At 41.0% G+C, this 15,768-nt stretch overlaps 1 protein-coding gene across 1 annotated transcript in view; it reads left to right on the top strand.

The window, feature by feature from the left end:
• Positions 1 to 15,768, top strand: part of LOC144493103 (dynein axonemal heavy chain 5-like) — a 214,417-nt gene that overhangs the window by 45,403 nt on the left and 153,246 nt on the right. The window contains exons 19-25 of the mRNA XM_078212005.1: positions 831 to 954; positions 3,593 to 3,823; positions 5,647 to 5,834; positions 6,263 to 6,365; positions 7,629 to 7,756; positions 9,590 to 9,791; positions 13,775 to 14,010. Coding sequence (XP_078068131.1) covers positions 831 to 954; positions 3,593 to 3,823; positions 5,647 to 5,834; positions 6,263 to 6,365; positions 7,629 to 7,756; positions 9,590 to 9,791; positions 13,775 to 14,010 — 1,212 coding nt within the window. The remainder of the gene's footprint in view (positions 1 to 830; positions 955 to 3,592; positions 3,824 to 5,646; positions 5,835 to 6,262; positions 6,366 to 7,628; positions 7,757 to 9,589; positions 9,792 to 13,774; positions 14,011 to 15,768) is intronic.

The raw sequence follows: 15,768 nt of genomic DNA, 5'->3' as shown, positions 1-15,768 counted from the left end.
CCCTGCTGCATCCCCCACCCACCTTGGGAAAACGGCCTGGGAAATCAGCATGCCAGCCGAAGGCACAAAATTCTGCAGCTGTCCACCACTGCGCTTTCTCCTATGGGGCCTTAAAATTCAGCACTTGCAGAACAATAAGATTTTAGTCAAAGGCTGGACACATTAACACAAGGAATATACCCAAGCATCTGTGACCTGCCTCCACTACCTCTTGTAATGTCTTGTCAGTATTGACCTTGGTAATATTCCTAATTGCAAGTCTTTCCTTTAATTTTAAACTACGTTAATAAATAAAACATGGGGATGCTCAACTTATCAAAGACTTAAACCCAGTCAAATGCTTTGAACAACCCCTGGAGGCTTTTTTGTTGAACTGCCCGCACTAAAATCAATGCTGTTAGCTGAGAGTCTACAACTCTTAATTTGGTAGAAATTGTAACAGGTTGCAGTGAAATGGGAGGGAGTGAATGAGAAAGAGCGAGCAATTGGAGGATTTGCCATTAGGCAATTTCTTTCACATCACTCCAGAGATGTCTTACAAACCTTCCATAGGTAGACATATCACAATTTGGGAACCCTGGGTATACAAAAGGCCAGAATTATAGGAATGGAGAGTTCAAGTATTTCAGGAAAAAACAGTGTCACTAATTAATAATCATGTAGAAATAATATATTGTTGATTAAATGGTGTGAACATTCAATGATTTAAAAACAATTCTTTGTCCTCTTCCATTTTATATTTATATATTTGTCTTCACTGTATACACACATATATATTGAAAAAATTGGAAGATTTTTTTTATTTTTAAGTAACATCCATTTTCTGATAGGACATGTGCATCAAAGGAGCCCAGTCACTGCAATGTAAGAGTATGCTGGTGGAAGTAGCAACCAATGAACTCATTAACATGCTGCTTGATGATGATTCCGATGATGAAAATGATGACATAGAAGGTATAATGGAACTGGAATGAGCCTCACACATGTTGCCTTAAGGATTCATTCATGCTCTGCTGTTGCTGTAATGTGTTATTAATTAAATCAAATTAGTAATATAAAATCAAAGTTGATGGAATATATTCAGATGACAATGCTTTCTCCTTCTCACATTTGAAGGATTCGTAGCAGGGAATAATAGAATATCACTACAGAAGATTAAACCTAAAGATGTGCGGGTTAGGTTGATTGGCCATGTTAAATTGCCCCTTAGTGTCCTGGGAGGCGTACGTTAGAGGGATTAGCGGGTAAATATGTGGGGGTAGGGCATGGGTGAGATTGTGGTCGGTGCAGACTCGATGGGCCGAATGGCCTCCTTCTGCACTGTAGGGTTTCTATGATTTCTATAAACATCATTGGGTAGTATGCTTTGGCTTTGGGAGTGAGTAGATTTAAAGTGCTTCTGAATTTTTCAAATGGCCACACACATAGAATGTTATCAACTCTCTTAAGCTTAAGTATAATCGTATCAGTTTGACAGAGTTACCAATTGCAAAGATACTTTTTTGTTGAGAACTTACAACCATACAAGTAATTATATTGGCATGTAAAGATTCAAAAGTTAAAAAAAACATAACTCCAATTATGTAAAAAGGTTCAACAATTTATTTTTTAATATTTTAAAGCCATTGAATGTTTGAATGTTGATAACAATTTTATTATGTCTTGTTCCAAAGGACCATGTGCATCATCATTATTCTACATATAGTTCTAGAAGATAGATCAGAGTTCTTCCTAAATGGTGGAAAGCTAGAAGAAATTGAGGTCCAAAGAGCCTTTCGGGTCCATATAAATACATATTTTTAATATCACAGACAGGTACAAAAAATAAATAATCGAACTGCCAATGAATGCTGGTGTTAATATCGAGTAGGCGAGAATGCAAGGGATTAGAAGGCATGTTGCAGCTTTACCAAGCAACTTGGAAGAAGTACTGAGGACAGAATGGGGTGGCACGGTGGCACAGTGGTTAGCATTGCTGCCTCACAGCATCAAGGAACCCGGGTTCAATTCCTGGCTTGGGTCACTGTCTGTGTGGAGTCTGTACCTTCTTCCTATGTCTGTGTGGGTTTCCTCCGGGTGCTCCGGTTTCCTCCCACAGTCCAAAAGACGAGGTGGTTAGGTGCATTGGCCATGCTAAATTCTCCATCAGTGTACCCGAACAGACGCCAGAGTGTGTCAGCTAGGGGATTTTCACAGTAACTTCATTGCAGAGTTAATGTAAACCTATTTGTGATACTAATAAATAAACTTTAACGTAATTGCATAATATTTTTTCCAACAGACTACCCGCAGTACTCTCACAGACCACCAGTGGTCCACAGACTATATGTTGGGAACCGCTGATCTGGAGCTTGCTGTCTAAGATGGTGGAATTGGAGCTGATTAATGATTTTAAAAGGAAATTGGATGGGCACTTCAGGGAAATAAACTTGCAGGGGCAAAGGAATAGAGCGGGTAATTGGGACTGATGGATTGCTCTACTGAGAACCAGCATGTAAATTAGCTCATTCTGTACTATAATAACTCTAACTCTACTGTTGGAGTGCAGTTCTGAGCATCACAGTTTAGGACAGTCTTGGGGAGAATTTGCTAGAATGGTACCTAGACGCCAAGGGTTAAATGACAAAGAGAGATTGCACAAACCAGGATATTATTCCATGGAATTTAGAAGATGAAGGGTGATTTTATCAACGTTTTAAAGATATCAAAAAGAATCATGAGATGTGTGGATTAGGTGGATTGGCCATGCTAAATTGTCCCATGGTGTCAGGGAACTTGCAGGGTAAATATTTGGGGTTACTGGGTTAAGGCCTGGGTGGGATTGTGGTCGGTGCATGCTCAATGGGCCAAATGGCCTCTTTCAGTACTGTAAGGATTCTATGATATGGTATGTAGAGAGAAACTACTTGTCTTGTTCAGTGAGTCTAGAATTAGGATGCATTGCCTTAAAATGTAGAGCCACGCCTTTCAGGGGTGAAATCAGGTAATATGCCAAGGGTGGTAGAAGTCTGGAACTCTCTTCCACAAATGAGTTAGCTTTGGGTCAATTGTTAATTTTAAAGCTGAGATTCCTTTTAACCAAAGGTATTGGGGGATATGGGGAAAAGGCAGATGTAGTGAATTACAGATCCTGTTCCAAGAAACCAGAATCAGGAGTGGCATTGCAGAATTTCTATGTTATGGGTGAATCAGACATTTTCCATGATATTTTTAAGGAGAAAATTGCATTTTGATGGTAAGTATTTCTTCTTTTTGGATTAAATTATACATCAAAAATCAGACAATCTGCTCCTACTCAATGTGTTTGGAGGATACAATAGGCTTTGATTAACTCTCCATTTGAATTTCCTTTGTGGGAGAGTTCATTGTTATGATTCTCATTTGCCCCTTGACAGCATATATGAGATTTGGAGGTCATGATACATTTGTGCAAACCTCCAAACATAGATTCTGTGAATTAATATCTTGTGGTCTGCATTGACAAACAGAGGCAACACCAAAAATATCTACAATTTGACTGGCGGTGTTGGAAAATTGAGGATTTTTATTAATTTGGCTGGAAGCATTTACAATATTTTATTCTTCACGACAGAAAATAAGGAAACAAAAGTATCGGTGCAATCCCCAGTAGACCTTTCTTCAGACGCTCATTCCACCTCAGCAGTGAGGAAATGGAAAGATCCCAGGTTCCTGAAGCAAGAGGCAAAGGAACTGCTCAATCACTTCAGCCGCCGAAACGTAGATGCACTAGTTAAGGTCATACGCAATGCTCTTGAAACAGTAAGAAAACGTATGCAGACTTTGCCCAAGGCCCATCATCAGGGTATGATTCTGAGGTTCATAGAGTTTGCCTGTTTGAGATATGTTCTGCTCCTTTTATGATCTATAATTAAATAATTCGACATGAATGATTTGGTGACTTTGGCACTCTTTAATTCAAGTCATAGAATATTGAAGCTTGAAGTAGTAAATCGGAAGCCTAGTGTTAAAGGCATATTTTACAAACCCATTGCAAGTTACGGAAGAAGCTGAGTATTGAAAGTGATTGGAGGAAATATTAGATCTGAATGACAGTAAAATATAAGTCGGCTGGTTTGAATCCATCCTTAAAGATCCAATCAGAGTACTTTATGGTGTTCAGCATTCTAATTTGGGAGAAGTGCTGAAGATTTGCCAAGTACTTAATCACTTGCCGCCTTTCAGAAATGCAATTATGAACAACAAATTGCATAGCTGTCCTGACAGAAGTATGACAAGGTCTGTAACCCAGTCAAGGCTTCCTCGCTAGGAAAGTCACGCTGAATCATCGTGTTAGTTAACTTTTAAAGAAATTATGTGGTTGTTAGAGATTTTAGGACGATTTTGCTCCTGTGTCTGCTGCAAGTGTAAATGGCAATGCAGGTGCAAAACCCCGCAAGATGTGGGAAACAAGATTCTAGCCGGCGAGATCTCATTTCTCGATTTTCCCCTTGCTCCTCATTGGTGATATACACGGTGTTTCTGTCCACACTGGGCGGGAACCTCATTTAAATACATTTGACTACACTTGGATATTATTAATAGGCTTTCTCACAACATGATTCCTCCTCACTAAATATCCAAACCTTGTTGGCATGATGTCACGTGATGATGTTCACAACAGGTATTTAAAGATAGGATCCAGTCGAGAGGCTCCTGCCTTAGGCACCAAGATCTGGATAGCCCCTGGAGGGGAAAGTGACATGCCCCCTGGCATTGCCCCACCCCTGGCACTGCCCCACCCCTGGCACTGCCCCAGCACAGGTTGACTCTGTGTCCGTGGGGGTTGTGTAGGGATTGGGGAGTTTAATTCAACACTGACTGGGGTGTTCTTTAAAGATGGTGCTTCGATTTCTATGGAGCCGGCCTTGCTGGCTCTATCAGGCCCTGCCAGAGTGATGACATAAAGTACCCCCTCACCCCTCCCGATTTCTTTGGTTTAGATTGGCTGAAATCTGGTCAGAAAGCCCAGGATCTGGAGCGATACACACCGGTTTTCAGTCAGAGCCTGACACTGACAAATTATGGGAAAATTTTGCCCAGCTCTAATCATAAATGACAGTATACCTCAATTCAATTTTACCTGTACTGTTTGATCCTGCTCCCTTACCTATGAATGTTCCAGGCAAGATCCCGGAGGCTGAATTCTGTGACCAAAATAAATAAAATGTGATTAGTTTTAGCAGTATAAAGTCAGCACATAGATTTATTGGTGGCTATGCAATTAATTTGAGACACAACCAAATTAGCCATGACCCTACTGAATGGCTTGAGGGGCTACTCCTGTTCCTGAGTCCAATGTTCCTACCTTTGTGTTCTATCATAAAGAACATCATATTCTCATACATTTGTAAAAAAACAATTTATGACAGAAATTTGAACATGTAAGATATTCAAGTATTCAACATGGTAATATTTGAAGCATTAAATAAATAATCCAGCAATTAGGATTGGACATAAATTATTAGTCACATATTGGTGGCAATGCAGTGAACATTTTATCTGGTTTTATCTGGCTGTGTTTTCTGACCTTGCTCTGATTCTTGCAGGAAATTAGCTCGAGCAGATCTAGAGTAACAATGATAGGCAAGTATATGGGCTCTGTTTTGACGGATTCTCTCATCTTAGATGCTAATTCGGACCAACCGAAGCAAATCTTCAGCTCAGTTCTCCATGTTGACATCTGCCTTGCCATACCTGATATTGTGCTGAATCCCTCCTTGGAAGAAATCCAGGGTATTTTGAATAGAGTCTGTGACTGCATTATCAATGTTTCCAAAGGAATATCTATGTGGAACAAGAAAAGAATGACAACAGTATGTATTATGGACATTTTAACTCTTGCCTACTATATAATGAAGTTGGGCAATGCAAACTAAGTTTAAATTTCTTTTTAATCTGTGACATGTCTCATCAAGCTGCTTGCATTAATTGTTTGTCTAAATGTTAGAGAAAAATGTTGTTATAACAAATTTAAAGTGGAAATTTCTAGAAAACGCCAAACTGAACTCTGTGGAGATCAATGATGTAAATGCCAGCAGGCATGAAATACCTTTCTACTTATAAAGCAAGGTAGTGTATAGCATTAAAAAGCCTCAGCTTGTTAACTTGCAGTAAGAGTGAAATATTAGCCATATTGTGCTATGAAAGCTACCTGAAGAAATACAGTGAAAAACACTGATGAGCTGAAATGGCTGGCGCACCTGACAATTATTTACAGAGACTGAAATAATTTCATTGACAGAAAAAAATGAGTGACCATCGAATAGCTGAATTACAAAGAAATGATAAAGAGAGTGATCGCCCCATTGATGTCTTTGTGGATACTCATGAAGGCAACGTAGCAGGTAATTTCCACATTAATGAATGCAGGTACTTATGCTGCACCAAGGCATGCACAGACTGCAGAAATCACGTTGCTGACTGAAGGCACCAGGCTTGGAGATGTCTCCTGCCTGGTTTCCTCATTTCCTCATGTCTCTTCACGTGCCAGCTCCAACTTGTACCTTAAGTTGTAGCTTCACTTTGAGAGTAGACCCTGGGCTGCACTCTGTGCAGAAATTCATAGTTTTCTAATAAGATCATCAGATCATAAATTGGCATCTAGAATGGGACAGTGGTGAATTTTCCTGAGATGTAGTTCTGAAATTTTGAAACTCAGCCAAGCATTCATATGGTCTCAGCCGCCAAAGCAAACATTTACTACTTCAGATAATGGATCCCACAGAAACTGGAAAAAAGATGGTTAGATCTTTTTCTAAGCTACACTAGATGGCTAGTCAATTAAAGCAATCCAGGAACAGTTGGCTGCTTTTTATCTGCTAAGTGAAAGCTGCAGACCATTCTTTTCAAATTTTAAACACTGTGGACTGTTAAATCACTTTAGATCATGACACTAGAGTTCATAAGCACTGTTTTCTTCAGTTTTGAATGCATTTTAGTACCTTTTCCACTGGAAAAATTATTCATAGTACTCTCAACCCTTACACCATGCTGATCAACATAATCAACTTACCTTTCCAGGATAGAACCCTATAATTAATCACTGCAATAAAAAACACATCTAATTTATAATACAGCATCTAATAATGACATTTAACACTTCCCTGGAAGAATGTTCCCGACTCCTCAGCAGCTTTCTCCAACTCACTAACGAGACAGATTTTCAGAAGCCTTCCAAAATCTATCTAACCTAATGAAAATATCAGAGATAGGAAAAATGACTTTCCCCAAAGGCTGTCAATGCTGAACCCTGATATCAAAGGTTGTGTGTGGGTTGTGACACAATCCTAACCTTCCTACCTGTAGGAAATTTGTGTTGGGCAATTTTTTGCAGGAAAATTAAATTTGGTATATAAAAAACAAAGTTTTGGTGATTCCAAACTGCATTCCTAATTGCAAAAGGACATGGAAATCCATCTTAGAATATTTGCTGTTTGATCCCATTGCTGTAGTTGGATACTGCTGTGTGTACACAGCAATAGGGAGTGCATCTGAAAGTCAGTTGTTTATGCGGTATTTTTGGATATCCTATGTAACGTGATAAGACACTAATTTGCTCTTCTATGACAGAATACCAGCAAAATTTACTGTCTTATTTTCATGTGCAGATAATACTGTGCGAGATGTGGTTGCTGTCTATGCCCAACCTAACAATTACTACAAGATAATTTCAGAAAATAAAGAGATAATTAAGCTGGTTTCTCTAATTTCATCATCTGCAACTTTATTTAGAAAGGTAAAATGATTAGCTTGGAAATTGCTGTGAGTGATGTTTAATTGGAGTTGGATCTAATTGCACTTTCCAGTGAGTGAAACATTGATTTGCATGGGTAAAAACCTGTTAAAATAATGGGGAGGGAAACATGGTATGAATAATTGTAAAATAGTTGCTCATAGTAATTTTTCATTCGCTTGATATGTTTATTTTTGAAAGTCATTCCTAAAATGTTTTTTGGTGGAACCTTTTATTTGAATCCCAGCCTTGTCTCAACCTCAATTTAATTAGTGGATGTGACAGGTTTCATCAGATCTTGACTGAGCCTTATGGGGGATTGCGCAGCAATGAAATGAAACTTGGCAGGGGTGAAACCATGATCATGCAGGGGACGTGGTTAGCCCATTGCACTGGGGGGTATGCAGATGCCTGCGATCGTGGTTTCCCTGAGCTAGGGTAGAGTAATTTTGATTTTGATTTGATTTATTGTCACATGTATTAACATACAGTGAAAAGTATTGTTTCTTGTGCGCTATACAGACAAAACATTCCGTTCATAGAGAAGGAAACGAGAGAGTGCAGAACGTAGTGTTGCAGTCATAGCTAGGGTGTAGAGAAAGATCAACTTAATGCAAGGTAGGTCCATTCAAAAGTCTGACAGCAGCAGGGAAGAAGCTGTCCTTGAGTCGGTTGATACGTGACCTCAGACTTTTGTATCTTTTTCCTGAAGGTAGAAGGTGGAAGAGAGAATGTCCAGGGTGTGTGGGGTCCTTAATTATGCTGGCTGCTTTGCCGAGGCAGCGGAAGTGTAGATAGAGTCAATGGATGGGAGTCTGGTTTGCGTGATGGATTGGACTACATTCACGACCTTTTGTAGTTCCTTGCGGTCTTGGGCAGAACAGGAGCCATACCAAACTGTGATACAACCAGAAAGAATGCTTTCAATGGTGCATCTGTAAAGGTTGGTGAGAGTCGTAGCTGACATGCCAAATTTCCTTAGTCTTCTGAGAACGTAGAGGCGTTGGTGGGCTTTCTTAACTAGTGTCAACATGGGGGGACCAGGACAGGTTGTTGGTGATCTGGACACCTAAAAACTTGAAGATCTCGACCCTTTCTACTTCGTCCCCATTTTTGTAGACAGGGGCATGTTCTCCTTTACGCTTCCTGAAGTCAATGACAACCTCCATCGTTTTGTTGACATTGAGGGAGAGATTATTTTTGCCGCACAAGTTCACCAAATTCTCTATCTCATTCCTGTACTCTGTCTCGTCATTGTTTGAGATCCGACCCACTAAAGTGGTGTCGTCAGCAAACTTGAAAATCGAATTGGACGGGAATTTGGCCGCACAGTCATAGGTTTATAAGGATTATAGTAGGGGGCTGAGATGTTGAGGATGTTCGTGCAGGAGGTGTTGTTGCCTATCCTTAGTGATTGCGGTCTGTGAGTTAGGAAGTTCAGGATCCAGTCGCAGAGGGAGGTGCCGAGGCCCAGGCCACGGAGCTTGGAGATAAGTTTCGTGGGAATAATAGTGTTGAAAGCTGAGCTGTAGTCAATAAATAGGAGTCTGACATAAGTGTCCTTGTTATCTAGGTGTTCCAGGGTTGAGTGCAGAGCCAGGGAAATGGCATCTGCTGTAATCAAGGTAGCCAAGTAGGTCAAACTGAGGCTTTACCTGATGCAATTTTTCAAAGCCATCTCGACCTTTTGACTAAGGTGATGCTCAGATCAAGCTCGGGAGAGGGTGTAATGCCCCATCCTGTCAGCTTGGATCTTGTTTCGATCAAGCCCAAGATGTGATAATTTCCTTAACGTTTCAATGCTGTTAAAATTCTCAAGTTTTTGGTTTGTCCTAGGGGCTACAAGAAATTCTAGAAAAATTCAGCAAGTACAAACATATCTGGAGACAAGATCGCGAAAAAACTCTTGCAAAGTTTATTGACGATTACGCTTCACTGTCTGCCTTTGAATTCCAAATCACTTTTTATCACAACCTGCAAGTCCAAATTCAGGCTGAACCTCGGGTCATATATATGGGCGCTCTTGCACTGTGCTCAGGTATTTGCTCCAAAGCTTAATTTATGAAATTCAGTGCTATGATTTTTGCAAAGATAAAAATCAATTAAAGGAGAAAAAAAATAACAGTTGGACAAAGTTTTTACTATTTTCAACATTTGTTTAATAATCCAACATTTTGTTTAAAGTACAATTTTCATTTACACTTGTAAAGCCTCTGGAAATGTAAGTATTAAATCCAATTTGGCTTGGCATTAATTTGATGGCAGCAAAATAATAGTGACTGCTTTTTTCAATATTTAACATTGAATGTTTTACACTTTTTAGCAAAGTATAGACAACAATAACATAGTTGTGATGCTGTAAAGGAGACAATATTTTGATTGCTTATCTAACTCTGCTATATCCCCTTTAAGTGAAGAACCAAATTGAGGCTATTCTGATCCCATATAAGGTAACCTTCCAGTTGAAGGGAGGAAATATTGTCTAAAGGTTTTTCAAAATGATACATTTGAAAGAACTGCATGTCCTGATGTAGGATTTAGATCCGATCGAGACAAAATGTTTAGCAATATTCTAGATTTCAGAAATAGCCTTATAACACATCATTTGGAAATTGGTTTGCACTCAATTTCAAGTTTGAAGTTGACCACATTGAGACTAACGAGCAAGAGGGTCAATGAAAATGGTTATCCTGTGTCATTAGGACACAACTGATGTCTCCAAGGGGCATTGTTCTGGCTACAAAAAATGATGAAGGTTGACTGGTGGAGACGCCAACAGCAGAGAGCATGTGAGTCCAGGTGGGGAGGGAAGGAACCATGAAAACGGGACAGGGTGTGAATGTAGCCAGTCTGCAGTTTTATCATGGAGTCAAAACTCTTGCACACGCAAGTGACTAAACAAATTGTTATTTATCTTTTTTGTAACAGACTCTAGTGGCCTCTTCAAAGCTCTGGTTTAACTGCTCAGTTTTGGCAAAGGCCCTGAACTCAGTGTTAGATTTCCAATCTGCTTAGGTAATGGGCATGGGATTTCTAACCAGTTATGGTTCAATGCTGCCTGCTGAATGAGCTGAACATGCCCTACGCTACATTTTGCCCATCAGCTCCCTTTCCACACTTGATAAATGGGTGCTGCATGGACAAATTTCTGATTGTTTATGTCGAACTAAAAAGCTCCTCTATACAATTAAAAAATATATATTTGCTATAGTTCTTATCAGCTTTCTCTATTATCAAATCTGATGTCTACATTTATAATGGAACTACCTCTGCAAACATGTTGGCCAAACTATCACCTCGCTCGCCCTGGAATTGGGGCGGGCGAGGTTCCCAGAATGGAAATTTCTGTTGGTCTTGGGTGAGATTTTATGATCTCGCCGAGCAAGGCCGTAAAATCCCGATTGTACTGCAATTATATTCTCCCATCAGTGGAAGTGCTGCATCGCAGTTTCCAGTAACATTGTGGATAGGAGGGCTGCCAAATTCAGGTGGACACTGCACAACCCTCCCATTGTGAGGTGACCACTAAGTATGCAACAACAGGCTGAGGAGGAAGGGAGGAGGCAATCAACTTAACCTCTTTCTGACCAGGTACTGAGTGATTGATTCATCTGACTGCTGTAGTATTGGTCAACTGTCCCACACCTTGCGTTTCCTGTGCCACAGGCCATCATAGTGTCTTCCTGGTCACGATAATGTAATAAAAACAACTACAGAACAAACATTTCAAACCAACCTTATAAATCAAATCATCCAGTGTTCCATACCAAAGTCAACTAATCACTCTTGTACAACCCTTAGTGCTATACTTCTGTGTGCCTTTGCCTTTCATAGCACTCTTATGCAGTAACTACCCAAGTGGGTGCAGCATGGCTGGAGGAAGAATGCTGACTTTCAGTGGTTGAGACGGAAGATGGCCTTGTAGGAAGGCTTTGAGCAGTTCTGTTCTAGAAGGCCTAGCTTCAAACTATACTCCACCTTGGCATGGGAGGCAAAGCCAGTGCTGGCTGTTATGCAACAGCAATGTCATTGGCAGTGGTGGAAGGATGAATGTTCACTCTCCATGGATCCACCGCAATTCATACCTGGGGCATTACCTCAGCAATCTTTGTAATTTGAAGGAAGACAGATTTCTGGACCAACATTGGTATCCACAGCCATGATGGGGGTAATCTGAGCTTGTATGCCAACAAGCTGAACTTGCATGATATCGGCCTGAGCTTTCACAGCACCACTCACAGTGCGTGTATTCTGCCTATGCTACAATAGATGCTGAGACATTGCCAATCCGGCACTACATTGTAGTAGGGTCCACAACTATGGCAATGGAGTTGACCACCTTTCAATGTTGGACAGGATTGGCTCCAAGCAACCTGTGATAAGTTGATGCCAGTCTCCTCCATGCTCCCTATTAGCAACTGCAGATGTTTTGGTAGACCTGTTAGTGCACCGGGCATTTATGTGTACATATCCATCAGCCTCTGTCGACAGACTGCCCTAGCAAAGTCCTCTCCTAAATCCTCTGCAGTGGAGCCTCAGGCCAGCAACTACCTGCACTACCCTTGCCGCCTGGACTGGTAACAGGTCATTTATACCCAGTGATTCACCATGTGCAGATCCCGTCTTTACATCTGGAAAACAAAAGGCACAAAGGTGGGGTTGTGCTGAGGGGACAGGAGGGAAGTAAGTTGTGCATGTTTAGACCATCAGAGTTTGATGCAGTTCACTCAGGGAGTCTGAGTTGCTGTGGTAACATGTAGTTTTTACATGCATGTCATAGTCTGGAGCTATGGATAGTGGTGCTAGAGGTTCCAATTCTTCACATCACTTGGCTGACCAAGAATCTCTTCTGCTCTTATCGCCTGGCATTGGGTGTGTGTTGGAAAGATTTACAGTTTGGTACTCAACCTATTTTGGCCATGCTATAATGCAGCTTCCTTGGCCATCAAGTCCTGGAATGGGACTTGACCAAAGAGCTTCTGACTCAGAAACAGGGACACTACCCACTGCACCACAAGACCACCTGCTTTGATTCTCTGCTTGTAAATTAGAATAGGTTGTGTAATGTGGAGAGAGTAGAATGTGACAAGGAGGATTTGGTAGGAGCATACTGTGATGGTTTCAGCCATGCTGCTGGCCATGGCCTCATTCCAGCCATACCAATGGTAACAACCACCACTGTGGGGATAAGGACCTGCAACCATGCCTGTCCCTTTTCAATGAGATACTGCTGCAGTTTTTTGTCACCTTGTCCTGCAAAAGAAAGGGGAGTGTGTCAGTGAATGTGATGCAATCTGTTTGTGTTATGTGGCTGTCATAGTTGAATTACTGGCAACATGTGCAAGCTTTGAGATCTGTGTGTGAGGCTTGCAGCAGTGCTAAATGTGTGAGGGAATGAAGTATGATTCTGATTCATGTTTGATAAAGATTATTGATTGGTGAATTGAACAGTGTGTTCTGCTCTCCAGCCGTGTAAAGATATGACATTTGAAGATACATTTACTCATATCGACCACTCGTAAGGTCATTGAACTTCCTTTGGCACTGCCTCCAAGTCCTTGGGGTTATATTGCTGGCATTGACGCAGTCAATGACGCAGTGTATTTGGCACTTGTTCTTGGAGACTATCCAACTTTGCTCCCAGGAGCATATAATAGCAATGTAAAAATAAAGTTAGAATGTATGACTTTAAAGTAAAGATTGAATTATGTCTGTGTGACTTAGTACAATTATTCCTTTTTCACCTCACACCGAAACTAGGCCAGACTAAGGTCTGACTCTCCATGTTCAACACCATGGAAGGTAGATTAAAAGATCATGGTGACATTAACAGGACTACAAGTGACTTGATCTCATTTTTTCAATGCTGTTCAAACCCTCCTTATGTCTGTAAATATCAAAAATATTCTCTGCTGTGGTCATGAACATATCAGAAGTGGACTTTCTGCCCTGAGAAATCAGAGATTCTGTGATTAATCTAATTTTATTATTTTAATGGTTTTGCATATCTTTTAAAAACAGATGATTTGAAGGTAGCCTTGATTGAAGAAAGCAGAGCTTGGATGTTTGGGTATTCCCACCACTGCAATGAAATTTATAGGACAAATCTGGATAATATCTTGACTTTTGTAGAAGAAACTTCTAAGAAACTAAATCGCCCAGTCAGTGATATGGACGATATAAGAATAATCATGGGTTCTTTGAAAGAGATCCGGGAGAAACAGATTGACATTGATTTACAGATTGGGCCTATTGAGGTAAGAGTCTTTTCCATTTTTATTCAAGCATCTTATCACAATGGTTATTCGTTTGCAATAGTTTTAGGTAATAATACATATAAAATAGTAAACTTCTAAATGCTATCTGATCTTTTCACCTCTGCCTTAAAAGAATTAACCTAACTTGGCAGGGTGAAAATCCCTGTCCAACGGCATGAAAATGAATTATTCTGAGAGAGTGTTATGTGAAAGAATTTGCAAAATTTAAAGCAATTAGAGTGCAATTCATCTATATTTATAGAACCATAGAATCCCTCCACTGCAGAAACAGGCCATTTGGCCCATCAAGTCTACACTGACTCTCTGAAAGAGCATCCCATCCAGGCCTTTCCCTCCGCCCTATGCCCATAACTCCGTGCATTTACCATGGCTAATCCACCTAACCAACACATCTTTGGACACGAAGGGGCCAAGCCTCCTAACCTGCACACCTTTGGACAATGGGAGGAAACTGGAGCACCCCAAGGAAACCCATGCAGACACGGAGAGAATGTGCAAACTCCATGCATAGTCACCCGAGGCTGAAATCGAATCCAGGACCCTGGCGTTGTGAGGCAGCAGTGCTAACCACTGTGCCACCATGCACTATAATTGACCCTAGGTTGCTTTCTGCTAATATTGGTGACAAAATTTTAGGGCAGTGTTTTGCTCCCCAGTAGTTAACCTAACTCCTTTAATGAGAGGAAAGTTAACCAATCTTTTCTTACTCTGATATGACATTGTTTAATTCTGTGGAAAACAGTACCACGGTTTATATTAAATCGTCAACTGCGCACGATGGGGGAGATTCTCCCCAAAAAATTCCACGTGTCGAATTCGCGTAAAAACTGGAGTAAATCATGCTTTGTTTTAAGCGGGAGTTTTAAAATGAATCTCCCACACTCTGTGCACTGCAGAGTGCACTAGCGTAAATCACCTGAAAGATCAGTGGGTGGGACCTATTCCCGTTGGAGAGGCTGGCAGCATGGTGCTGAGCAGGCCACTGCGCGTACGACGATCTGTCAGAGCGGAGATTGGTGTGTGCGCAGTGGCCCCGCACTGCCGGCCTCCCGATTGCTGGCCAGCTCAATCACTGGCCAGCCGCACGACCCCTGCATCGCTGGCCTTCCCACCCCCATGGCCTGATTGCTGGCCCCCCCGAACATGTCCGGGCCAGCTTTGAAATCACCCCCCAATTCCCCCCCCCCCTCCCCACACACACCTCCCAACCAGCCCCCTGCAGACCCGATCTCTAGAAACGCAGTGCAGCGGGATGGGAGAATCACCCCCTATACCTTAAATGTGGGAAGCTAAATAATACATGAAGGAGAAAAGAATAGAAGATGTGTTGACAAGGTGCAATTAAGTAAGATGGACGGTGGCTTAAGTGGAGCATAAACACTGACATGGAGCTGTTGGACTTAATGGCCTGTTTCTGTGCTGTAAAATTATATGTAATATGTAACACCGAGTATTGAAACCTCAGTAGGCTGGTGGAATAGCAATATTGTTCAAAGACCCCAAAATCCTCAAAGTAGTGCTTACAATCTCTTGAAGTTGCTTAATTTAAATGGTTGGAAAATCATTTTTCATTTTGATTTTGAATCGAATTTAATTAAATTGTGTTTGCTTTTGCAAGTTTATTCTTGGCATTCTGCAGTTAACTGTCGGGATAGTTTTGAAAGAACGCGACATGCCAATGAGAACACTTGTCAGGCCATGCTGGTAGAAAATAAAGAAAAAGTAAACAAAAGATGC

This window comes from Mustelus asterias, chromosome 4 (genome assembly GCF_964213995.1).
Source record: "Mustelus asterias chromosome 4, sMusAst1.hap1.1, whole genome shotgun sequence".
NCBI classification, from domain to species: Eukaryota; Metazoa; Chordata; class Chondrichthyes; order Carcharhiniformes; family Triakidae; genus Mustelus; species Mustelus asterias.
The sequence above is the reverse complement of the archived record's forward strand: the minus strand, read 5'-3'. Positions and strand labels throughout refer to the sequence as shown.